Source organism: Rosa chinensis, chromosome 5 (genome assembly GCF_002994745.2).
Source record: "Rosa chinensis cultivar Old Blush chromosome 5, RchiOBHm-V2, whole genome shotgun sequence".
NCBI classification, from domain to species: domain Eukaryota; kingdom Viridiplantae; phylum Streptophyta; class Magnoliopsida; order Rosales; family Rosaceae; genus Rosa; species Rosa chinensis.
The window spans coordinates 53,394,644-53,421,582 of record NC_037092.1 but is presented as its reverse complement, the minus strand read 5'-3'; the positions used below and the strand labels follow the sequence as shown (position 1 = coordinate 53,421,582).

The 26,939-nt window shown below is 35.7% G+C and overlaps 1 protein-coding gene across 1 annotated transcript; it reads left to right on the top strand.

The window, feature by feature from the left end:
- The first annotated feature begins 2,396 nt into the window (after positions 1–2,396).
- On the top strand, positions 2,397–26,939 carry LOC112168402 (proteasome adapter and scaffold protein ECM29). The gene is made up of 35 exons (XM_024305519.2): positions 2,397–2,669; positions 2,806–2,973; positions 3,064–3,153; positions 4,307–4,443; positions 4,540–4,627; positions 5,732–5,814; positions 5,932–6,038; positions 7,652–7,804; positions 8,564–8,628; positions 9,172–9,259; positions 9,358–9,436; positions 9,592–9,700; positions 10,068–10,127; positions 10,253–10,371; positions 11,654–12,035; positions 12,128–12,312; positions 12,444–12,516; positions 13,432–13,582; positions 13,665–13,834; positions 14,411–14,758; positions 15,537–15,704; positions 15,792–16,085; positions 16,335–16,511; positions 16,872–17,135; positions 18,174–18,272; positions 18,362–18,546; positions 21,070–21,405; positions 21,864–22,017; positions 22,140–22,250; positions 22,369–22,536; positions 24,897–25,023; positions 25,401–25,559; positions 25,652–25,764; positions 25,863–25,922; positions 26,600–26,939. The coding sequence occupies exons 1-35, from the start codon at positions 2,490–2,492 to the stop codon at positions 26,795–26,797; spliced, it is 5,448 nt and encodes a 1,815-aa protein (XP_024161287.1). The 5' UTR covers positions 2,397–2,489; the 3' UTR covers positions 26,798–26,939.

Sequence of the window (26,939 nt, the reverse complement as noted above, 5' to 3'; positions counted from 1 at the left end):
AAGTTTCAACGACGAGGCGACAATTTCTTTCCTCACTCAAACCCATACTTCTTTCTCGTTAAAAAAGTTTGACGATTGGAAAATAGTCGTTAAATATATTTTCCTACATACTAGATTTTGTCTCGAATTAATTATTTTCTCGCCAATGATAATTAAAAATTAAAAATATAAATAAATAAAAAACTTAAACTACATTTTATGCGATGAATTTTCGTCGTTATAAGCTTTGGGTGAGGAAGTTTTTTCTCGCTATAAACCGTTTTCAGCGAGGATATTTCATTTCATCATATCATGTATTCTTTCAACGAGAAAAAATTTACTTGTTAAAGATACTCAACAACGAGGAATATGTTTTCCGTCTGCGTTGGAACTACAATTTCTGGGATGAAAATTTTTTCGTTGTTATAAATAGTTTTGGGCGACCATGTTTTCGTCACTGTTTTCAGCGAGGAAATTTTATTTCATTGTAAACTGTATCTTTTTATTGGAAAAGATTTTTCTCGATAAAGATACTCCACAAATAAGGGTACATATATCCTTAGATTTTCGTCAATATGTAAGGATATAGAGGAAAATTGCAAAGTTGTTTTCAAGTCTATAAATTATTTGACTTTTATGGATAGTGGAATACACATGGCGAGCAATAAATGTGAAAGGTATGGAAGGAAAGTTTGGAAGGAAAGTTTGCTAGCATTTCTCTATGTCATTTTAGGAATACTTTCTTGAGAAGGTTTTAGAGCAACTCTAACAGTTTCTGTATAATTTTTGTATTATAAGAAAGCAAAAGTCAAAGCTTTAAGCAATTTTTCTTATCTAACTCCAACAGATTCCTATTTTACAGCAATCTCTAAAATCTTCATAATTGTTCCTTAAAATTTTAGATATTGTTGTAAATTTTATTATCTCTTTCCTCACTATCCCTGAAATGGGAATAGTTATAAGAAATCTGTTAGAGAAAAGAGAGGCTCATTTTTTCCTAAAATAGAGAAAAATCAAAATATGGGGAGGCTATCGGAGTTGCTCTTACTTGAGAATTTCAACCCATAGTGAATCACTGCTATACAAGACGTAAAAAATAAAAATAAATAAATACTATACAGAGCACACTGATTTTAATACTACATAACAATAGATTGTAAGGTAATGACCTACAAATTACTAGAAATCTCCTTGTCTTTTGTCAATTTAGCATACTTTCTTCTGATTGTTTTTCCTCTAAATGTCAACCTATAATTGTGTGTATGAACTCACTAACTACCGACCCAAGAAGCTGGTGTGCTTTAATTGTACAATCCAACTAGGGACACCTTTTGTGACTTTAAGTTGTGCGGTCCAATAATGTATCAGGAAAGAGTTTATACTAAGTTTGTAAGTGTAGTTTATCGAAGCCTATTCCATGCACCTATAGTGCATAAACATTAGTAGGGTGTAGATTAAGTGTCTCTCAATCAAAGGCAAAAGTTTGTTGGTAACAATTAGTTGGTTAACGGTGCTGATGAGAGACGTGTGTACTACCCGCAATGACCTCGTTTTCCTCTGCTCTTTCGCCACCTCCGGCCATGGAATTGGTCTCAAAAGAAACATATGGTCCCGTCTAGCTACTGGTCGAGCTCAATCACCCTTCATAATCACCCACGACGGTGTATCGAAGAGCAGAACCGAAATCCATCCATACAAGTTGCACAAGGTTCTTCCACCTACAGCCACCTCGAGCTCCGTTGCCATTCATCTTTTCCTTACAGTTCCAACGTTACCAATTATGCACATAAAAAATATGTGGAGGGAGAAAGCATAATAAAAAAAATATTATCTATAATCCTTTCTAGGTACATTACTCATTCATCGTCCATATGTGGACAAAGCTCCTATAATAAAAGTCATAAGCGAGAGATGAAACCAACTCCACTACCTATGTATGAAGTCATGGGTTCAAGTTACCATGGGGGCAGGAGTGAAATCATTTGATCTTCTTTTAAAAAAAGAGAAAAAAAAAAAAAAAAACCAACTCCACTGGAGTCACCCCTTTCGGTGATGGTTGACCAGTGATGCCAACTATAACTAATGTTTGAGAATAAACAGTAATTTTTTTTGATAACTAACAGTAAATAGCCGTATCTGTCATATGCTATAGTGTATACTAGCAAATTCACCCGCGCGATGCTGCGGTTTATTTTTTTTTTCAAGTTTTATATATAATAAATGAATACTGGCAATCTAAAAAATATCAACGCTACTTAGAATATAATTTATTTTGTTGTTAATAATACATCAGCAACAAATAAACTTTGTTCATAAGCTAGCTATAAGTCTCATGCTTTTTAGCCATTTTTCTCAATGACGGGCCGATATTTTTAGTTTGAATGTTGCACAAGCTAGCTACAAGACATTAAAAAAAAAAAAAAAAAAAAAGGGTATAAGACATCAAACCCAGTAGTCGAGTCTGCAAAAATAGTATTACCGTCAAATTTGTGTGTCGTGCGGTGAAAGAAATGGCGGAAACATCGGCTGTATCATCTTCCAAATCAGATGAAGAGAAAGAAGAGATGCTCGACCGGTTGCTCACCCGCCTCGCTCTCTGCGACGACTCCAACCTCCAACCTCTACTCTCCAAGCTCCTCCCCTATACTATTTCCTCCCTTTCTTCCAACTCCTCCGCCGTCCGGAACAAGGTCGCCTCTCTCTCGCTCTCTAAGCTCTGTGTGTCTAGGTTTTTAATCTTCAATTTCAAAGCTAAAATTCTACTATATCGCTGCAGACTTAGATTGTGGACTTGAAATTGAATTGAAATTGGGGTTTTTCTGACAGGTGCTAGAAATACTTAGTCATGTGAACAAGCGAGTGAAGCATCAACCTGAGATTGGTTTGCCCTTGACTGAATTATGGACTATATACTCGGAAGCTCATTCTGCTCCAATGGTCAGGAATTTCTGCATTCTCTACCTCGAGATGGCAATGGATCGTGCCGATAGAAAGGTCTCTCTCCTTGCTCCTTCCTTTGGGCTGTTCTTATGTTCATTAGTTTGTGTCGATAAAATCGAATGATATCTCATGTTTCTGTTGTAGGAAAAAGAAAATTTGTCACCCATGCTTCTGTTAGGGGTTTCCAAGCTTCCTCAACAGCACCAAGAAATTATACTCAGACTTGTTGTAAAGGTATCTCACAGTTGTATATGGTTTTCCAAGCTTCTATTCGCTGATTTCGCTAATAGAAAAGTGATGGCTCATTGCATTGTGTTAACAGAGATTGATGAGTAACAATTTGACATGATTGGAACTTGGAAGTAATGGTAACCCTGTTGAGTTTTAAAGTTTAGGAGTTGGGGCCAAATTTTGTTAAAAAAACAAAGTGAATTTGGCCTAAACAATTGTTGCTTCACAGCTTAATAGCCTAAATATTTACTATAGATGGTAAACCAACAACTCAACAGTTGAAAAACTTGCTGTTCCAATCACTTTCCAGCCTGGATTAAAGGAGATGGTGGCTCAAGCGTGCTTGAAAGTTCTCATGCAAATCCTTTCACAGCTACCTAATTAGTGAATAGTGATAGCTCAGATCTGGTCTGTGCTCTGGCAAACTTTCTGTGGAAAGCTAAGGTTCCTCCTAAGGTAAAGATTTTGGGATGGCTTGTTGTGCATGGGAGGTATACTTGTAATGCTCTTCAAGGGAGGAGACCAGGCTGTTGTTTCCCTCCACACCGGTGTATTCTATGCAATGCTCAAGGGGAGAGTGTGATCATATTTTCGTGCATTGTGAAGTGGCTACTTCTTTATGGAAAAAGTTGTTTGGGGAGGCTGGGAGGATTTATTTGTTAAGTGAAAGCCTTCTGCATTTGGCAAAGGAAAAACATGCCAAATCCTTTGGGGATGCGCGGTGGTATGGATGGAAAGAAATTAAAGGATTTTTGAAGCATATGGTGGCGTGGATTGAAGATCTGTGGGAGAGAGTCAAATTCTGGGCTGTCTATGGGCCTCAATTTTACACTTTCCTCTATTATTCTAAATAGCAAGCTGTTGTGGTCTAGCATTCTCAGACTTTGCTGTTTTATTGAAAGCTGAGATGTTTAGTCTAATGCTCTTGCTATCTTCCTTAGTGTTTTCTGTGGACTTCCTGTCCGCTCCTTTTTATTATGCTTTTTGTTTCTTCAATAAAAAGCTGTTTCTTTAAAAACAAAAAAGATGGTAAACCAACAAAGCTGGGCATGGTATCTGAGTCAAACCTCTGCAAAGGAAATCCTACAATAAGTGTTGCAATGTGTGGGTTCTTTTTTACATGAATATTTATAACTGTGTTCTCACTTGATTTCAGGTCATTGGTGAATGTCACACAAGCGGAATAGATGGAGAAGTTGCTGCAAAGTATGGACTGGTAAACGATTCTCAAGACAGAAACGTTTTTATCGAATTTTGCCTTCACACAATCTTATATCAGCCGTCATCTCAAAGGTCTAGTGGAGTTATATAAATCTCAAAGCAGTTCTCTTTAAACAACATTCTTTTTGCAATATCAAACTAAAAATTGTTCATGCCTCTTCAAAACAGAGAATGCCCGCCAGGACTTTCAATTGCTCAAGCCAACCGCGTAACAGCTAGACAATCATTGAACAGTGATATGCTTCTAACAAGAAAGGTAGGTTTAGTACAGGCTGAAAACCTTTGTTCTGTGATACTAATTATTATCATATAGACATTATAGATGGTTTATCTAATGCTACATTTACTTACGGGACAAATGGGTAGGAAGACATTATGCAATATGTCTGGTCTTGTTTTTTATTGTTTGGTTAGAGAGAGAATGGAAGAAAGAAAATGTTGGGAAAGTGTTTTTCCCTTATTTGGATGAGAGTTAGGGCAGAAAGAAACCCCTATCATTTTCCCTAAATTTGTAATTCTTAAATGGCTATGTTGGCAAAAAATTTAAGCATTATAAACTTTTTTGTTTCTTTCCACTCCCAAATTGGGGGTTTAAGGATCTTTGGGGTGAAAGAAAAAGGTCTACCTCCCGTTTCGTCTCCTCATCTTCCAAACCGATGAAAGGCCTCACATGCTCCAATCTCAAGGAGATTGGAACCTGTTCTATACTCCATAGGGATCTCCTCAGCTGTTGAGTAATCTTTTCCAGGCTTTTGGGGAAAGGCAAGAGAGATACGGAGAGCTTGCTGTTGGCATTATTTATGTGGTTATTTAGTTTCTTGATTTTTCTCGATTGGAAATGAAAAGTGCGGGAGTGGAAAAGCTTTAGGATCGAGTGCCGTTACTGGTTTTAAGGGTTGCTCCCTTATATTATACTGATTTGGCTGTTATGAAGTGAGAATTGTTTCTCTTGTTATTCTAGCTCTTAGTCTCTATCACTTTTTGTAGATTCTTTCTCACAGCCCTTGTCTATGGACTGGTTATCCGCCCTTGGTCTATCTCTATTATATACTAAACTCATCATGTCTTCTGAAAAAAAAGAAGAAGAAAAGAAACAAAGATAACTTCTCTTTTACCTACAGATGTGTTAATTTAACAGTAGAACTTTTTATTGCTACTAGTTCTCGCATATTACTCATGGTGTGTTTTTATATTTTCTTTTACCTACAGAAGAGTTAATTTAACAGTAGAACTTTTTATTGCTATTAGTCCTTGCATATTACTCATGGTGCGTGTGATTATTATCTCGTAGCAATCTTATTTTTAGAGTAAACATATATTGGGTAATAGGACATTTAGTCACTTTGTTGTCTGCAAGCAGTTAGGGATCTTGAATGTTGTTGAGGCCATGGAGCTGGCCCCTGAGCTCGTTTATCCTTTGTACCTGACTGCCTCCATAGATTGGTATATACTAATTTTCCCATTATATGTAATCTTAATATCATTTTAATTAGTGTCCTTCATATTTTGATAGGTCTTTAATATTTGGATTTGTATTTGTTTATGATTGATTGAATCTAGTCAAGAGCTTGTCGTCAAGAGAGGAGAGGAGCTTGTAAAGAAGAAGGCTGCTGGAGCTAATTTAGATGATTCAGTCCTCATAAACAGACTTTTTTTGTTATTTAATGGTAGGGCTATAAAGTTCTTTTGTTTTGTTTTAATTGGTTTACATGTGCTGGTTGCCATTTATAATTTTGGATTTGATTTTCACTTTTCTGATTGTTCTAAATTCTATTATACCATTAGTATCTGTATTGGCCTTATGTGGAGCTATGTTTGAGCTACTCTGCTGCTCATAGTCCTTTTTTAATCAGAAACTAGCATAACAGGGTGACTTTTATGGTTAGTTAAAATTATAGCTCCAGTTGGGGTCAGTTTCTTGACTTTTCAGAATTCCGAAATAGTTTGAGGGGTCACTATGGTAATTGGATTTCTGGATTCAGTGCTAATTTGGGGTGTGGATCTGTTCTTAATGCTGAAATCTGGGGTCTTCTTCTTGGTTTAAGATTGGCTCATAATCTTTCATGCCTATATCTGATGGTTGAAAGTGATTCTGAAGTTCTAGTTAACATGATCAAGCAGGGTGTGAATGATTTACATCCTTCTAAAACTCTTATTGACTGCTGCCAATTTTTTATTAGACAGATTTCTCACTGTGAAGTTAGCCACATTTATCGTGAGATTAATCAGGTTGCTGATGTGCTTTCTAAATCTGGAGTGGATGTTGAGATTGGAGTGCATGTTATGGAGCAACCCCCTCCACAAGTTACTTCCTTCTTGTTGGATGACTTGTGTGAATATCCTAGATATAGGACAGTAGTTCCTAGAGTGTAATTTTTCTCTTCTTTGTTGCTGGGCCGTTTGGTCCCCATTTATTCAAAAAAAAAAAAAAAAAAAACAAATAGTCCATTCCAGGCATTTTCTTATTATTAGAGTGCTGCTGTGTTTTAGCTCTTTTGTTTCTATTTTGCTTGCTGTTGTGATGTTTATTGCTTTTTTGAGTTATAGTTTTCCCCACATAGCTTGCAAATCAGTAGACTTCTTGTCACCTGGGATGTAATTATTCCTTCTATTTAGAAAAGCACAGATAGAGCGGTATCAGATACCACCAGCTAATCAATGAATGAGTAGACTGCCGCGGAGAAGCGAATCATCCGCTACAGGAATGAATGAAAGAAGTATAGCCTATGTTTCTACATCTCATCTTGTCTTTAGAGGCAGGAAAGGGGGCATGGTTTTAGGGAGAGGTGCTTTGTTGGCTATTTTTTGGGTCGTTGTATGCAGAGGAAAAAAAGGATCTTGTGGAAGCTGGGGTGAGAATCAATTATGGGATATGGTTCGTTTTGGGCATCTCTTTGGGCTTTGCTCTCTTCAGGTTTCAGATAATATTTTAGTTATCAAAATGAAATTCAGTTTTTATTTTTAATTTTTTAATTTTTTTATACATTAGTTTTAGGACAAATCAAACACATTCCTGTTTTGGTTTATGTATTTGTCTTGAGGTTTTTGATAAATTTCTCATCCATTGTACTTGTATTCTAAACCTTGATTCTGTTTCTTTAATATACATGGATGGAGTTCAGGCCTTTTATCTATACTTTAGTTTTATTTACATCAGTCAAGTTAGATTGCATTTTTTTTTTTTGATATACAGGGGCTAAAACGAATATTCATTTTCATGTACAATATCTTTTTATTTATTTTATTGTATCTAACACATTTATGTACCAATTAAATGCAGGAACTGCTACATCTCAAAATGTTGGTCCTGAATCTAGAGTCACTCCAGCAAGTCCTGCTTTGAAAGGAAAAATGATGTCTATTTTCTGCCGGTCTATTACAGCCGCTAACAGTTTCCCTTCAACCTTGCAGTGCATTTTTGGTTGCATATATGGTATGGAAATTGTCTTCTCAGGGTAAAAAAGATATTGAATTCCCATATTTTTGATCCATATTCTCATTTGCAACCAAAAGGTGTTAACGAGTGTTTCAGTGTGGTCCAAAGTTTTTTGATCATTCGTCAGATTAAATTGTTCTTCAGAGTTAGGTGAACGACTATCTCATGCATATGTGGATGATTTTGCCCTTTTTTTGTTTAGAAATTACAACAATGCCATTGAATTAGAAACAATTTGTAGCAGAGGAATCCAAAAATTGTAGGAACAGTGTCTAAATATCACAAATGGAAATTAGCTGCAACCATTCAGACTTTCTATCAGCTCGATGCCATCTCTGTACTCCAATCTGCAAGCTGCAAAAGTATTTATGTTTTATTTACATATATTATTTTAATGAAGCTAACCTTATTAAAAGGATAAACAAAGTCTCTTTAAGGCCCTCATCTATCCAAAAAAGAAGAAAGAAAAAGAAACAAAATATAACACATAGGACTAGAATTCCACTAATGCTAGTTAAGTGATGTTGACTGCATCTGAAGATAACATCTGCTGTAACCAACTTCCTCTTGACTGAATGTCAAGATGATATCAGCTGCAAACAATTTCCAACTTTGATCCATTTTATCTCTTTTTTCTGGATATACTTGTCTTGATCATAATTATTTCTATTTTGTATGTCACCTATGTATTGCAATGTGATAGAAAGCCTTAATACTGATAATTCTTTTTGTTATGTTGGTTTTGAAACTTAATAGGAAGTGATACCACATCAAGGTTGAAGCAGTTGGGAATGGAATTCACTGTCTGGGTATTTAAACATGTAAGGATCTTATGATTTGGTGCATATCTTGTTTTCCCTCTGAAACTTTTTTTGAGGAGGTATGCTGAAGAAGGCGTCTCCTAGGTTACTGTTTGACATGTTAGCTTTATGGTTGTCAGTAATTAGCTATTCGGTTTTGAAATGAAAAATTGAGAAATGGAGAAGAAAAAGAATAAAACATATATAATTTGGTGGATTTTGATCCACCAATTCAGTACCTGAATTATTTCACATGATGACATTACGGAAGTCTGATTTCGGCTTATTAGAAAAATTATTGGGGTTTATTAAGTTAGAGTTCGTGTTCAATTTGAGACAGTTGTCAAGGTCCTTATTTACATGCAAACTAATATAAAAACCTGTCAATTTTTTTGTTAGTTCTTATTTCATCACTCATTCTTTGTATTTCACCTCTATGTTTCTTTTTATCTTTTTTAATGTTGTTTCCTATTGGTCTTAACTCTTTAAGTTGAATTTTCTTGTCCAGTCACTTAACATTTATTTCTCTATGTTTTCTCTTTCTTTTAATTTATATGCGTGCAGTCCATAATCGATCAACTTAAACTTATGGGCCCTGTCATTCTGAGTGGAATACTGAAGTCACTTGACACTGCTTCAAGTTCAGAATCAGGTTATTCCATAAACCTGCAAGTTTCGTTTATTTGTATCTTTTACCATTATATTAAAGTGGTAAAATCTCACTCTGATATTGGTACCAAATTTACCCAGATGCTACTCATAGGGACTCCAGAACTTTCGCTTATCAAGCTATTGGATTGCTTGCACAGCGGATGCCTCAGCTTTTCAGGTTCAATTCCTTTGCTTTCTTTCTACTGGTTGGAAATTTCTGTACCATTTACTATTAGTTAATATCTAGTAAGTATGGGTGTTCAAATAAAAAATCTGTGTTCTTTTTCGAACTTATTGTGTAACAATATTTAATTTTGAATTTTCTTTTTTCAGAGATACGACTGACATGGCTGTGCGTCTTTTTGATGCATTGAAGGTAGAGACCCAATATTTTCGCCTCAGTATTCAAGAAGCAACAAATTCTCTTTCCACTGCGTATAAGGTATACTAGTTTCTCTCTTTCTGGTCAAAGTTTTACATTATTCTCCCTTGAGTTTGTAGCTTTTCATTAACCTTTCTTATTGGAAAAGTTGATGAGCTCTTGTATAGGAGTACTTATCTTCATGGCTTGTTATGCTTCCAATATATATATATATATATAAATACCTATCTTCATGGCTTGTTATGGTTCCAATATATATATATAAATATATATATATATATATATATATATATATATATGAATGCCACTTAGAGTTTACATACATATGATTTTTTATTAATTAATTAAATTATTTTTTTATGTCCTTTGAACAACTACTGCAATGCATAATACAAGTTAGTGATCCTGGTAATTATCTAACCTACAGGGAGCCCCCTCAACAGTACTAAAGGATCTGGAGACTCTTTTGCTCAAGTATACTCAAGAGGTATCTTACTCTGGCATGTTGGTGGAATCGATCTCTTTTCTAAATTTCTGGGATTAGAATATATTCTTCATGGGGGTTTCATAATACTTTTCCTAATCGAGTTCTAATTTACTTTTGCTCACCAGGAACAAAGTGAAGTAAGATTCTGCGCTATAAGATGGGCGACTTCTTTATTTGACTTACAACATTGTCCAAGCCGGTATATCTGTATGCTTGGGGCTGCTGATATTAAATTGGATATAAGGTAATGAAATCTTCTATTCTTGGTAACTCTAGAATAAGCATAAACTTGCTTATGCGTTTTATTTTATCTTTACTATCCACACCCCCGCTGAATCATCTTCTTCCAATCTTACTGGAGCCAAGCCAAAACCACTTGGCATGACAAGAAATACCATAAGCTATGCCCACTTTGGAGTTGCTTCATCCTTGCCTAGGTTGCATTGGACTTCGGATACTATTCGCTTGAAGGATTTGGTTTCCTAGTTATCTACACTAATACAGTACAAATCCTGAGTTTGTTGTCATAGGCTTCACCAAATTATGAAATGTCTGTATCACCCTGCAGAATAAAAAGTCCTAACTCATAAGGAGGCCATGTAATAGGGTCATTATCATAAAATAATAACAAACGGATTAAATATGTGCAGAGACGAAGCAGTAGGTGAGAACAGATTTCCCACGATAAATCCAACCTGACCAACAGCTTATTTATTCCCACTCCAACTTCTGTTTCTCATCCGTTTACCAAATTCTTTCATTTCATTGTGGATGTAAGCGAGTAAGTGATAACTGGATCCAGGATGTTTATTTATATCATTTTATAGGAAGCAGAGCGTTTTATTAAATGGAAAGCTAAGTACAGTCTTGAAAATTGCTTCCCCATCTGAGCCTCCTATTCGTGTTACTGCTGCTGTGTTGGACTACTTGTCTAACCTTTATTGGCTAAGATCATATTCTATTTATAGTTCCCATCTGTTTTTGGGCCATGTGCTCTAATCCAACAAAAACAGAAAGTTAGTACATTGACAGTGGCCCAGAAATCCAACACTGGATCCTCAAACTACAGAAGTCATCATCCGACTAACAACAATGTCCCTAGACCTAAAATTGTTGGACAGCTGCATACCTTTCTAAGATTGTTGAACTTCAGGGATGACTCGTTCTCAGCAATTGCATATATGGGAGGGGCTCTGTTCTTCTAGCTCTTTAGTCCGAATGTCCCATCTTGCTTTTATCAGGCTTTAGTTGTTCTTGCTGTTTGGGTTTTCAGTTGGTTCTGTTTTTTCCTCGCTTCTCACTAGGTTCATATCCACCTTGTTTGTATCTTGTTTTAGTTTAATTGTATCTTTGTTTCTGTAAAAGAAAGGGAAAATAATATATGTACATGCATACATATACACATTTCTATAAACCTTTTATTCCTAGAATAACTATTGCCATCCTCTTTATTGCATTTTTTCTTTGTAATATCCTTGTATAGATATATTTATTATGGGAACCCTAAAGTATTAACTTTTATGAAGGGAGATTGCATTTGAAGGCCTTTTTCCTATGAAAGATGATGGGTCAAGTATGAGTAAGATACAAGAGCTACATTACCCCAAACTTGGAGACATGTTAGATTATATTCTTTCACAGCAGCCAAACTTGTCAGAACCAGCTGAGATACGGGAGCAGAAGCTTCAGTTTCCCTCAAAAACGTATCTAGTTATTATTGAATTTTTGTTGAAGTGCTTTGAGTCAGAATTGGAGCATAACAATTCAATTAAAGGATCAACTCAGTTTCACTCGTCTGTAGAAGCAATGTGCTTACTTCTGGAACATGCTATGGCATATGAAGGGTCTGTTGAGTTGCATGCCAAGGCTTCCAATGCATTGATTGCAATTGGATCTCATATTCCAGAGGTCGTGATCATGACTCATGGCTGCATTTTATCTTATTTCCTATTTTCCTGATCTCTTCATGTGCACATCTGACAAATCATAGTTCTTTACAGCTTGTAGCTTCACGTTATGCAAAAAAAGTTCCATGGCTAAAACAATTATTGAGTCATATTGACTTAGATACCCGTGAAGCTGCAGCACGTTTACTTGGTATTGCTTCCTCTGTTCTTCCTCCAGCTGCTTCATGTGATCTTATTTCTGAAATAATTGCCTCAGTAAGGGGAATACATAAGTTAAGGTTGGTTGCATCTATCTTTTACAAAAAATAATGTTTACCTGCTTGAGATTAGCAAAATTGTCTTCTAGTTTTACATTTTGCTTTTATAATGACATAACTTCTCATTTTATGACTTGGGTTAATATTACCAGGTTTGAGGTTCAACACGGAGCATTATGTGCATTAGGTTATGTAACTGCAGATTGTATGTCTAGAAAACCAGCTGTAAGTTATATAAATGATGCTGTTCCCTCTAATTCTATATTTTTGTTATTTGGGTGATACTCGAGCTTTCCTTTATAATATCTATACGAGGCCTGCTCAGCTAAAGGACATTTTTTGACGCACTGTGAGGGACAAGTGAATCTGATGGATGAAAATAAATGTACAGTTTTAAGTTGTTATAATTTCAGCTTTTAAATTTAATATGTGGTTGAGATGTCCCTCACAGTTCATTAAAACTGTCTCTTAGGTGGGCATGATTGTATTATTACATATCCTAATAAACAAAGAAAATAAGGAAGGTCTTGAATACACAGGAGAAGACTACTCTCAAACATGAAGTAGTTCAGAAAGAAAAATTTGATTTTTTTAATTTTTTTAATTTTTTAATTTTTTAATTTTTTCTGTTAGGAAAAGAAATCTGGCCTTGATAGCCCCTGTTCACCTTAATGTATTTCATTAGATTTTCTGTTTATTTCTTTTGTTTTGTTCAGTTGTTTTGCTGAATAGTAAATAAGTATGCCAAGTCCATCCTTTGTTTCCAGATGTTCAGTCATCAAGCCTATCTAGTAGTTGCTCTCTGTGTAAGGAATCCAAAATTGTGTGTGTGCTGGCAGGGTTTAGGATACCCAAGTGGGCTAGCTGGCCCATATTGACTTGGGCTAGCGGTTGCAACGTATAGAATTATAATTCCCTTGGTAATTAGTATGCATGCTATGTTACTCTTTATTTCAGTTCTTTCGGTTTTGTCTGCTATTTACCAAATAAATTTTTTGTCTTCAGTTACTGCTCATTTGTTTTCTTTTTCTTTTTCCTTTCCATATCAATAAAAGTCTTCAGTTTGCTTATGTTCAAATTTGAACTTGTTTTGTTCGCTGTTTTATGTGATTATGTCTGACGACGTCTATATTTCTGCAGATCCCAGAGGCATTATTTCAAACTACCCTAAAGTTACTTGTCGATGTTGTTAATTCTGAGACTGCGACACTAGCATCAGTAGCGGTCCAAGCGTTAGGTCATATTGGACTGATCGTTGCATTGCCTTCACTTATTATTGAGTCTTGTTCAGGTAACCCACTTGTTTTTACTCTCATCATGTATTATCCCTACCATAAGATACAGATCTTTATTACTCATGAATTGAACTGCAGTTGATATTCTGGTGCTTTTACAAGAAAGATTGAGAAAGCTACTTAAGGGTGATGATACCAAAGCAATTCAGAAAATTATTATATCCATTGGCCACATCTGTGTCAAGGAAACATCATCCGCGTGTCTTAATATTGCTCTGGAGTTAATATTCAGTCTTTCCCGATCTAAGGTTTGTACAAACTAATTCTTATATTTCTTATACACTAATTTTCTTATTAGGTAAGCTCTCCACCAGTAAGAAAGGAATTCAGTTCCTATTTTCCTAAACCGACTTGGATAACAAGATAAGAATCAAGAGTGCTTTTGAATTAATTATTGAAGGTTGTTAGGTTGGTTCTGGTTACTTAGTTTAGGAAATCTAATAATGATATGGGGATATGTTGTGGGTACGTCAACTATTAACTGAAGAAAAAAAGAAAAATTCTAAGCAAAGTTAAGTTTGCCAGTGAGGAAATATATGTTAAGCATCTGGAGTCATTTATACTTAGTAAGGTAGTGCACATATAGAAATCATGTAAATGGTTGTCTTATCCATGTTTGTTATTCACTAGTCAATAATTGCATACTTAGAAATTACCAAGGGTTTAAATATGTCCACCATTACTCAGTCAAAAGCTCCTGAAAAAGTCTGGTAGTGGATGAAAATTAACAAAGGCTGGTGCGCTGATTTCCTAGGTGGAAGTACTAAGTTGCAACCACATACAAAAGTAAAATTTCTAATCCTTGAAACTGTTGATTAACACAGGTTGAGGATATCCTCTTTGCCGCTGGCGAGGCACTGTCGTTTTTGTGGGGTGGTGTTCCAGTGACTGCTGATTTGATTCTCAGAACTAATTATTCACTCTCCATGGCTTCTAAGTTTCTCATGGGAGAAGCGAGTTTATCTCTCTCAAAACATAGCCCCATGGAAATGAATGAAGCTAATAAAGATCGTGATGACATGGTTCGAGAAGCAATTACTAAAAAGCTTTTTGACGATCTTCTATACAGTACAAGAAAAGAAGATCGCTGTGCTGGAACTGTATGGCTATTATCAATTACCATGTATTGTGGCCATCAACCAGCTATTCAGAAAATGCTGCCAGAAATTCAGGTTTTTGCTTGGAGAATTTCAGTCATCATTTAGCCATTCATATCCTTTTGATTCACCTTCTCACAGGATTCAATTTAAAGAGTTATCTTCTCATACATTACAATACTCAAATGAAAGTGCTTTAATCATAGCCATCAGGGTATTTTAATCGCGGATGTAATGGGTCCATGGTCAAATATGGAATCAGCACTGTTTTCATATTCCAAATTATTTTGTAAGGAGAAATAAAGTTCTGTTAGAACAAGTGAGCTACAAAAAAAAGTTGGTTGTGGATAAGGAATTCACAAATTCAAGACTGATTGGAAAATATCGTCATGGTGGTTGTCTTTATAACTGCAAGGATTTAAGATTTTACAGTTGATTAGAACACAAGATCTTAAACTAAAGGAAAAATGATCTTTATGTTGATCAATGAGAATATGACATTTGGTAGTGCAGTATCCTTACTTTTATGTCGTTGAGTTAAACCCTCTTTCTATGTTTAAATTCCTTCTGACATGTTCGTCATTTATAGAATATACTGTTGCTTCACCATGAAACTCATCTTTGTTTAATTCTTCATTTCCTGATACTATGAAAAAGTAAATTATTGTTATGATTTTATGGACATACATATCTAGTCTCATTCATTTATTAAAATCACTCATGTCTACCCTGAAGCTTATGGTTATGGGGAGGAAATTTATACAGATCAGTCATTTCTGATGAATATTTAAATTGACATGTGATGGATGTTGTAACTTGATGTATGAGATTATAAATTTTTGTGTGCATGTAGGAGGCTTTTTCACACCTTCTTGGAGAACAGAATGAACTCACGCAGGAGCTGGCCTCACAAGGGATGAGCGTTGTGTATGAAATTGGTGATGCATCAATGAAAGGAAACTTGGTAAATGCACTTGTAAACACTCTGACAGGTTCCGGGAAGAAAAAAAGGGCTATAAAGGTCAGTATATACATCTCTTTCTGTCTGTCTCTTTCTGTCAATCTGCAATACTTTGTATTCTTAGGCGTTTAGATTTTTGTTATTTAGCTTGCTGAAGACTCTGAAGTTTTTCAAGAGGGAGTTATTGGTGAAGGTCTTAGTGGAGGCAAACTCAGTACATACAAGGAGCTGTGCAATGTAGCGAATGAGATGGGACAACCAGATCTGATTTATAAGTTTATGGATCTGGCTAATTATCAAACTTCTCTGAATTCAAAAAGGGGTGCTGCCTTTGGTTTTTCAAAGATAGCAAAGCAAGCAGGTGATGCTCTGAAGCCACACTTGCGGTCCTTAATTCCAAGGCTTGTTCGTTATCAGTACGATCCTGACAAAAATGTGCAGGTATGAGATAAGTCGGTATTCTTCCTAAACTATGAAAGCTATGGATTCTTAACAGTGACAACTCTATAACTTCTAACTCATCTGTGGTATCTGTTTCTCAATGTCAAATGATTATTAATGTGTCTTTCCTATATTCTTCAGTTAGTTGTATTTCATCCTTCATCTTTCCTTCTATTACGAGTTGTCACAGGTTGAAAGTATCCATCTTTGTATTAACTTTCTGTTCATACTTTCATACGATGTATCTAGGATGCTATGTCACACATATGGAAGTCACTGGTGGAAGATTCAAAGAAAACCATTGATGAACACTTGGACCTCATTATTGATGACTTGTTAATACAATGTGGATCTAGGCTTTGGCGCACACGAGAGGCATCCTGTCTTGCCCTTGCAGATATCATCCAGGGCCGGAAGTTTGATCAGGTGATATAGATATCGTTTATATAGTGCAAATTGCAGTAGGTATAGGTGTGTGCTCACAGACTTCCCGAACATGGCCTGTGTCTGTCCTGATCTAGTATTTATTTTTGCCATATTTTGAGTTTTGCCCCCTCAGTTCATACCTATATGTAGGTGCTTGTCTTCTCATAGCATTGGGAGTTAGTAAAAACTTTCATATTTCTATCCACTCATTTCTGTCATCGTTATTTATGTTGAGTGAGTACGCTTTTGATCAGCATAATTCCATATATACATCATTTGTTCTCTGTTTGTTCCTATGTTGATAAAATCTTAATATGGTTTTTGTTGGCTCTATTTCTTTCTATTTTGTGGGGTTAAAAGGTTGGGAAGCATTTAAGGAAGTTATGGTCAGCAGCATTCCGTGCCATGGATGATATTAAAGAGACTGTTCGAAATTCTGGCGACAAGTTATGCCGTGTTTTAACTTCATTGACGGTGAGGCTTTCTGATGTCACCCTAACTGATGTATCAGATGCAAGCCAAACAATGGATCTTGTTCTGCCTCTTTTGCTTACAGAAGGCATACTAAGTAAAGTTGATAGTATTCGAAAGGCATCTATCGAGGTTGTTATGAAGCTTGCAAAGGTCAGTATTGTTCTTCTGCGTTATAGAAAAATAACTATTCACCTGTTAGCATTGCTTTATGATCAGTTCAGAAATATTTGGACTGCACACAAAGTTGTGTTCTCTAACAATGGCATTGCTTTTTTTTTTTTTTTCTCTCTTTAGTTTTATTTTGTTTAACTTTGGTTTTGGAAACGGACCAACTTTATTTGCTCAATCGTCAGCAACCCAAACAAGTCTTTTCCTATAGAAAAATAAAAGAAGAAGTTAGCAGAGGCCCACTTAGAGGATACTCATACAAAGAAAAACAAGTAACAGAAAAAAATACATGAGAAATAGACTACCCCTACTGTGGAAGTTAGATAGTCAGACTTCCACATGATATGCAAGAAATGAAAGGTCCAAAAGCTATAAACACTTCTCAAGGGAAGTCGAGTATTTATTAAATACATTATGGAGTTGTCTTATAGGGGAATGCCATATGGAACCCCAGCATAATATAATGCTTTCCATTTTACCAAGTAACAATACCTAACTAGCTGAACATTCCACGATATGATAAACTTTCAATTTCATTACATTTTGTTGAGGTGTGTTAAGTGTACAGCTGGCTCCTTCAGCAAGGGTAAATGGTTTTGTTACTAATTCCATTTAAGGGAACATATTATTTTTTCCTGTTCTATTCTTGTGGCATGTCTAGCTACTACTATTTAGTCATTATAAGCACAGTTGACCACAGTACCTATCTGAACATGGTAGTGGTACCTAGGTGAATCTTTGCCAATGTGGACCAAAAAGCTGGTTAGACCTTAACTTGGTTAGCTCCTTGAGCCCGGATATATATGGTTTTTTCTTCCTCTGTTTGAGATTTAAAAATAGTTCTGTTGTTCATGCTTACCTAATTTGAATCTTATACAATGGAAAAAAAAAAGGGTTCTGTTAGCATCTCTAACATGTGTGTGTGTGTGTGTATTCAACCTTAAATGGTCAATCTTCTCTTGTTTGAATTAGAATTCAATTGTTATTGACAACCATCGTTTATCTTTTGATTTGTTTCAGGGGGCTGGCATTGCAATTCGTCCACATTTATCTGATCTAGTTTGTTGCATGCTGGAAAGTTTATCGAGCCTTGAGGACCAAGGGCTTAATTACGTGGAGGTAGGCAAGATTTTATTTGTAAGTTGTGTTTAGAATTTAGCTCATTCTGTCTTCTTGTAGCTTTGTTCAATTTCGTTTTCCACTTCCAGTTGCATGCAGCAAATGCTGGGATACAGACAGAGAAGCTCGAAAGTTTGAGAATTTCGATCGCAAAAGGCTCTCCCATGTGGGAAACTCTTGATCTCTGCATAAAAGTCGTGGATGCAGGATCATTAGATCAATTGGTTCCTCGTCTTGGTCAATTGGTTCGATCTGGGGTTGGTCTCAATACAAGGTATATAATTTTACAACTTAATGTAGCACAACATAAGGAACAGACAATTAGGAACATATATGATTTATCTGCACTCCAATCACTTTCTCATGGTTTTTCTTTTCTAAAAATTAAGAGTAAAACCCACCACTAGGGTCAAAACTTTTCTTCACCGGACAAAATGATACCCAACTTTCAAAAGTGATCAAAATGATACCTAAATTTTTAAAAGTGATCAAAATGATACCTAAATTTTTAAAAACAAATCAACTTGATACCCAACTTTCAAAAGTGATCAAAATGATACCTAAAGTTTTAAAAACAAATCAATTTGATACCTCAGTTTATTTTTTAGGGCTAAATACTAGTTACTACTCTGTGGTTTAGGTTCAAAATCAATTCAGTCCCTGGACTTCTAATTTCAATAAAAACACCTCTGTATTTTCAATTTTGATCTAATAGGTCCAATTCATTAATATTCTGTTATGAGTTCAAGTTATAGTTGGATTATTTGTTGAAAAACTATTTATTTAATAGATTTCTAATAGTATGACTCACTCCAAAATTGACTATGCAGGCCACCTCAACACCACATCATAAAACATAGGCCATATATGAGCCACGTCAATAAGTTAAATGACTCAATTGTCTGAAGACTAACAAATTGGACCTATTAGTTCAAAATTGAAAGTGCAAGGGTGTTCTTAATGAAATTAGAAGTTTAGAGATTGAATTGATTTTAGACCCAAACTACGTAGTAGTCAGTATTTAGCCCTTTTTTTTTAACTTCTTTGTTAAATCAAATGCAAAATCAAGCACAAAAATTGAAGTGATTTGTGGTCAGAGGGCCATCAATCATCTATAACCCAATCTTCTTCTTCTATAGAATTAAAAAAAAAAATCTTCCATTCAATTTCAATTCTACCATCAATCGTAGAAACAAATAAAGTTCGGATGTTTCCCAACTTCTAAAGAAACAAAGAAAAATGGGAAGAGAGAGAGAGGAAGAGATAGAAGAAGAAGAAGAGAATTAACAAAGTAAAATAAAAAATAATTGAAAAATAGTTTTTTGTGTAAAATATTATTATAACCCCATAAAATACTGCACCACACGTGATCAATTTTAACAAAAAGTTACAAAAAATTAAACCGAGGTATCAAATTGATTTGTTTTTAAAACTTTAGGTATCATTTTGATCACTTTTGAAAGTTGGGTATCATTTTGTCCGGTGAAGAAAAGTTTTGACCCTATTGGTGGGTTTTACTCAAAAATTAAATATCAGATGACTGGATCTTTTCTTTCTTTTCTCCTGCTGATAAGAAACATGCTTAAATAAGAGGAAATAAAAACTTATATTTCTACATTCTAAACACTGTGAACTGGTGGAGTTAGAAGTATCACTTCTGCATTTGTCATCAGCGCCACTAAATTCCCAAAACAAATTGTGCTCTTCCCAGTCATGGATCTGTATATGGGAACTTCTGCACTGGATTGGAGTTTAAGAGGATTATGATTTACCATGTCTGCAAACTAGGCTTGCATCAAGTTCTTGATCTTCTGTTCACTTCATTTCTCAATAATATTGAGGCCTGAGTAGTACCTATCGGATGATACTATAAACTAGACTTTTCTCCCTTCATTAGGACCATGCTACCTGGCATGATTTTGATGGTTCTGCCTGGTATGGAACACTAATAGCCCTGTGGTTCAAGGATATTCAATTGTTCTGTAGCTGTGGGAGATATGCCCACATTAGCCAAAGTACGCACGGCATGTGTTCTGTAGCTTTGGGAGATACGCCACATCATCCCAAGTTGGCATGACACTATCCAACATTGCCACACCAGCCTAAGTACGCATGACACCATCCAACATCTTGATTTTAACGGCCCCATACCCATGATGTCAATTATAAAGCTGTCAGTCATATACCCATGTGCTCCAGTTGAACTATCCAAGCCTTCATCATCCTCGTTTAAAGTCGAAAAATTCTGCTTTATGCAACTCCACTTTGGTGGGTTGGGGGGAATGACTATGGGTGGGGAAAGCTATTCCATTCTGGCTCATGGTTTCTCAAACTATATGGTTCATCTGGGGAGAGATCGAGCTTGGTGGGAATGACATATGTAACCATGCTGACCCATAAGCACGTTCTTCAAAGCACAATTATGTTTAAATTTGTACGCCTATGGATGTAAATATAAACATAACAGCCAAACACAGGAAGACTAGGGAGACAATGAAAGGACATATAACAAAAGCATTTTCGTAGGATCTATTGCTTCCGCACATGTTTAGTTTTATTAGTACCTTACACTGGTTTGCAAAAGCTTATCTTGTTAAAATGTTTCCCAACATTGTCATGAGAGTTAACAACAGGCAATAAGAGCTGAGCTTACATTGTTCTCTTCGATAACTTTGTAGTCTATTGCTAAGAATTTAAGCATTTTCCAGTTCTAGTTCAAAAGAAGTCCCCACTACACTACCTAACATTAATGACATGAGGAATTCTCTATTAACGACTTATTGTATATATGGTGCAGGGTTGGTGTTGCCAGCTTTATTACCTTACTAGTTCAAGAAGTTGGTGTTGAAATCAAACCATATACGAGCAAGCTACTGAGGCTGTTGTTTCCAGTTGTGAAGGACGAAAAAAGTGCTGCATCAAAACGAGCCTTTGCTGATGCATGTGCAGTACTTTTAAAACATACAGTAGCCTCTCAGGCCGAAAAGTTGATCGATGACACTGCAGCTTTGCATATTGGTGACCGAAATGCTCAAGTGGCGTGTGCAGTTTTATTGAAAAGCTATTCATCCAAGGCCTCAGACATTTTGGATAGATATCTTGCAGCTATACTTCCAGTAATTTTTATCTCAAGGTGTGGATATTACTGGTTCCTTTTATTACTGTTACAAGTCCAGAAAGAATATTTTCTCATTTTTTTATGTGAAGGTTTCATCATTTTATTTATTAACATATGCCATATGAGTTTGAGTACAGTGCTGAGTTATCTTAGTAGGCATGACAGCTAAGCTATTACTTCAGTAAATTGTTAACATACCTTTCATTTTTGTATATGTTTTGTTAGACATTGAACATGCTGACTCTCGTCCTTAGAGACTTTCTAAAGATTATGAAATTTGGACTGTAACAGGAATTCATTAAATGGCTAGTTGAAGTTTAGTTGAAATCTCCTACATTAGCTTTATTTGTTTATGTTTCCTTAATAGCCAACTGGGTATACCTCTATGAATGAAATTCTGGTAGTTTATGTTGAAACATATTATTGTTCATATATTGTTGATTCGCCTTATAATCTGACATGTTTGTGAACAGATTTGACGATGACAAGTATGTTTCTGGCCTGTTTGAAGAGTTGTGGGAAGAGCATACAAGTAGTGAACGTGTAGCCCTCCAGTTATACTTGGCAGAAATTGTTTCTCTTATTTGTGGGAGCATTGCAACATCTTCTTGGGCAAGTAAAAAGAAGGTAAATGTTATTGCTTTGTTTTTACCCTGCCATCACTTTCTTTGTTTAGAAATTGCATTTTAATTAGTTTTATAATTCAAATATTGATATACATATTTGATGTCTCATTTTTCAACTTGCAGTCAGCCCAGGCCATTTCCAAAATCAGTGAAGTTTTGGGTGAATCTCTGGCTTCTTACTATAATGTCTTGCTCAAATCTCTTATGAAAGAGATTCCTGGTCGGTTATGGGAGGTAGAGAACAGATTCATTTATTTAAATAAGCAAGATGTTTTACTGACTGCTCTTTTCCACTTCTAGCGATAGCAGAGTATTTACTTAAAGTAATAGTTCTTTCCGCTGGTGTGGGCAGGGAAAGGAAGCTCTATTGTATTCAATTGCTGCACTTTCTGTGTCTTGTCATAAAGCAATTTCAACTGATGATCCTCATACTCTGAATGAAGTTTTGAGGGTATTATCTTCAGCATGCACGAAAAAGGCAAAGAAATATCGTGAAGCAGCTCTATCCTGTCTTGAACAGGTAATACTCCATTTTGGATCCGTGGTACCTATTTTTTTTCTCTTTGCGTTCCCCAGACTAGGTGCACACTTCGTGCTGTTGGCCTTGCTTCTAATGCATGAACAAATTTAGATAATCTATTGGTCTATACTCCTAATTTATAACAATATCTTAATTTCTTGATGGTTGTGGAAGAGTTCGATGTCAGGATGTTACTAATGTAAGGAAGGAACATTATAAGTAAATAATTTTTTTTTTTTTTTTTACGGGAACTTGTTCAAGTTGGACCCTGTGCAGAACAGCGGCGTGGTTTTAGTTTTGTTTTAGCAGATATTAGAAGTGCAGCCATCTTATTTTAGCAGGGATGTTTCTCTCCTGGACAGGATGGTTTCACTTTGGCCTGGTTTGAGATTGTTGGTATGCGATCAACAAGAACTTGCTAGGGTCTTAACTGAATTGTATTGTAATGGTTTTGCTAACGCCTGCCTTGAAAGATTCACCTGAGATTGGAAGATTTATTTTTTGATTCACCTGAGATTGAAAGATTTTATTCCCGTTTAGTTATAAGATTATTTCAATGACACTGTCTAAAGATCGAGGGGGTGCATGGCTTTGACTATATCAAATTTTATTCAATGAAGGTATCTGTCAATTGGACTGGGCTTTAATTGCAAATGAAGTAGTTGAGGAGCTTTTAGGGAGAACAAGGAATTGTGGTTTTTCAGATCTATTTTGAGGAAACTTCTGCCCATTTTGATTGGTCTTTTCTGGATGACGTGATGAAAGTGAAATAAATTGTTTAGAAATGGAGGAATTTCCTTGCGGGTTTTCGTAGCTTCATTAACTTTTGAATGTTGAGCAATGGAAGACGGCTGGTAGATTTAGTGCCTCTAGGGGATAGGGTATTGAGATAGGGTATCATAGATTTTATCTCCCTGTTCCATTTCTCGAGTCGTTTATGTCTGGTTTATTCTAAAAGCTAGGCAGTGTGGTTTGGTTGAGGTGTTCCTGATAGGTAAGCATGTTGCACAGGCATCTCGTCTTAAGTTTGCGTCTTGTACCATATCCTTCAGTTCCGAACAAGGAATTTTTTTGGTCATCCGGTTGAAATTGTTCCTTTTATTCTAATTTCTGGCGCAAAGATCAACAAGACAGTATTCTTGTGAGCCGGCAATCATATTTTACATCATTTCTTATTGTCATGATATCTTGCATTTTATCGGAAAAGGAAAAACAGAATGAGAAAACCATATTATTTTGCAAATGATTTGCATTACTTTTCGTATTGTGTAAACAAGTTATAATACTTGTTGTCTTTTTGATGCCTTTTTTTTTTTTAAATTTTTGTTTATCGATAAGGTAAGTCAAGTTGTGTATTGCACCATATTCTTGTTGGTTTCAAGCATAAATTTTGTCATGCGGCTGTGCTTGTTCTGTTTTAGACTAATTTCTGGCCTGAAGATCAACTTGACTGTATTTTCATGGGCAACCTTATTGTACAACCTTACTATTATTTATTTTTGTTGATAGTGCTTTATCTTGCAAAATTTTTATAAACAGTGAACATTTTAAGTGCCTAAATCCTGATGTGATATTCATCATCTCTAAACACTGCCTCACATGCAACCTGGAGAATGTACAATCTCTTGTCAGGATTCCCAAGTCTTGCACAAGAACTGTTGAGATTTCGAGCCTCTCTAGCATTGCTGGTTGGCTCCGGGTCAGACGCTGTAATGTTAACATGGTATCAAATCAAGTTATTCATTAGAACCACTCTGAGCCCGGGTTGGAATCATGATTGGGAGATTCATGCTGAGCCAGATGAATTCGATGAGGGAATTGGTCCTGTGTTCTCATTGTCACCCAATATCGATTCATGTGTGTGGCCCCACCTGGTTTGCATATACTTTGTGTTTTGAAGAATATAGAACCCCCTATTTGGGAGCTCTAACCATTTAGGGTATAATAACATACAGAATATTGTCATTCTTTACCTATTGCCAATAATTTGGTGTAAACAAGATCTGGTATTGGTTGAATTTTCAAAGAAATCAAATGTCTGATGAATTTGAAATCTGATTTATTTTCCTGAGTGATTAATTTAGTCAACCCGAGTATCCTTTCTGATGATATTCTAATTCCAGTCTTTCCCATGTTCTGTCAAACTAGTTGATTGTACAGCTTTCAGACTTTCCGTCTGCAGTGTACTGTGCAGTCCCCAGAATTACCGTTTAGTTGTATGCCTGCGTTCATATTCTTTCTTTAACTCTTTGGTGGGCCTTGGTGGAAAATATTCTGTTTCTGCTTCCCATAACAATATTTAAGCAAAGTTCTTAACACATGTCTGTTAACATAGTTTTCCTTCTTGTGTCTGCTTTCAGGTTGTAAAAGCCTTTGGTAATCAAGAGTTCTTTAATGAGGCATTTCCATTGTTATACGATATGTGTAATGCTTCCACTCTCAGTGTTTCTGGGAAAGCAACTTTGGCTGGCAATGGTGCTAAAGCAGGTTGGTATAATTAATTCTCATCGATCTTATGCAAGGATAACCATGGAGTTCACTTTGACTTTCTGATACATTTTATAAAAGAACTTAGATATACAACATATTGGAAAAGTGTAGTGTGCGGAAAGGGAGGGAGGTCTGGGGAAAATCGTCAATGATTATTCCCCACCGTCCACATACTCTTAGAGGTTCTCCAAGAGAAAATAAGCATCAACATGCCTCTGCATGTATATAGTTAACTTTATTCTATGGAAACAATCTAGTAAAAATTCCTTGCAGTCATGCTTTTTATACTGCAGTTCCTTGAACTTTATATCTTTATATTGGATGTTAAGCTTTAATTTGTAAGATTAGCAGTATGAACATATCTTTCTTTGCAGAAGAGGATCAAATTGAGCAGGTTCCTGTTTCACATGAGAAAATCTTGGACTGCATGACCGCTTGCATTCATGTGGCTAATATAAAAGATATTCTTGAACAACATAAGAACTTGATGCATGTGTTGACTACTGCTCTGTCACCTGGATTTCCATGGACAGGTACCCTCTTGTGGTGTGGCCCTCTTTTGTTTCGTTTTTTTTTTTAATTATCTTTACAAGACTAAACCTTTGGTATTTGATATTCGTGGCAGTCAAAATATCTGCCCTTTCATTGATAAAGGAACTTGTTTCAAGTTTCCAGAAGGTTCTGGGTGACTCCAAAGAAACTTATGCTCATGCCAACATAATTTTGTTAGTTCGGGAGGTAGGCGAGATTATTCATCCTTTATATATCTCCATGCAATATGTAAACTCTTATTTTAATTATTTATTGATCTATTTTTTCTCACTGCTTCTGTTCAGTTGTTTCACTCAGTGGCACCTCAAGTTGTCGAATGCATAAGCACAATTAAAGTTGGGCAGGTTTGTGACCTTTTTCCTCTGTTGGTATCTTGTGCACATTACATTCGGTATCCTGTTGTCCATTGCTTTAAAGTAAATATCAGGAAATCAAAAGTAATGGATCCCCATGTGTAGTAAACATATGTAAAGATTATGCCCTACCCGCCACTTTATTAAATTAGACTCTGGATTGACCTTATTTTTCATTCTTAATTTTGCTCATCTTTTATTGGACTGGAAAATACAAAAGCTATCTAAATCTGAGAACCCTACTAAAGTTAACTTTGTTTTTTTGGTACAATGGGGGGAGGTGAAACGTTCTACATTCATTTTTTTTGTTAGAATTTTTTTCAAATGCATTTATTTTTCATATAAATTCATTGAAAAATAGTAAATTTGTTTGCAAAACCTTACCAACCGCCCTCTTGCATATCTTCTTTTTCTTTTCAACCATTGCATTTTTATTTGTTTTCCACCTTTCTCTTGCTACTTTGGACTGTCTCAATGATTCTTTTTTAGTTTTTTTTACTGTCCTTTTCTTGCAAGTTAATGAATATTAATTTAGCAACTAATACTTACCCGAGATTTAGATGATTTCCGAAAAACTTTTGCCTTTAGTAAGACGTAATTTTGACCTGAAAAGATACTACTTGGCTTTAGTTATTAATGTATGTTGCATTTTGTGTCCTCATTTATAGGTTCATGTAACTGCTTCAGAGTGCCTTCTAGTGATCATCACGCTTTATGGAGACCTTCGGTCAATTGACTCTACTAATGTACAATTTGAGGGTACGCTTCTGCATCTGTACGAAGTGGAGAAAAATGGCGAAGCAAAGTCCTTGTTGAAAAAATGTATGGATACCCTTGAAAACTTAAAACTAGAATGCCCGAGATAACTGAATTTTTATGCAAGTAGTCTAAGCCAAATTCGTGATCCCATTAATTATCATAGAACCAAATCTCATGTATGAATAGCATTACATTGCAACTATAGAGAAACGTTAACAATCAATCTACATTCTCGTACTTGTGGATCAA

Excerpts from the sequence above, each read along its gene's own strand:
- LOC112168402 (XM_024305519.2), top strand. The coding sequence starts at position 2,490 with ATGGCGGAAACATCGGCTGTATCATCTTCCAAATCAGATGAAGAGAAA. Across the intron at positions 12,036-12,127 it reads TTGGATCTCATATTCCAGAG|CTTGTAGCTTCACGTTATGC; the intron begins GTCGTGATCATG and ends AGTTCTTTACAG. Across the intron at positions 25,560-25,651 it reads ACCTGGATTTCCATGGACAG|TCAAAATATCTGCCCTTTCA; the intron begins GTACCCTCTTGT and ends TATTCGTGGCAG.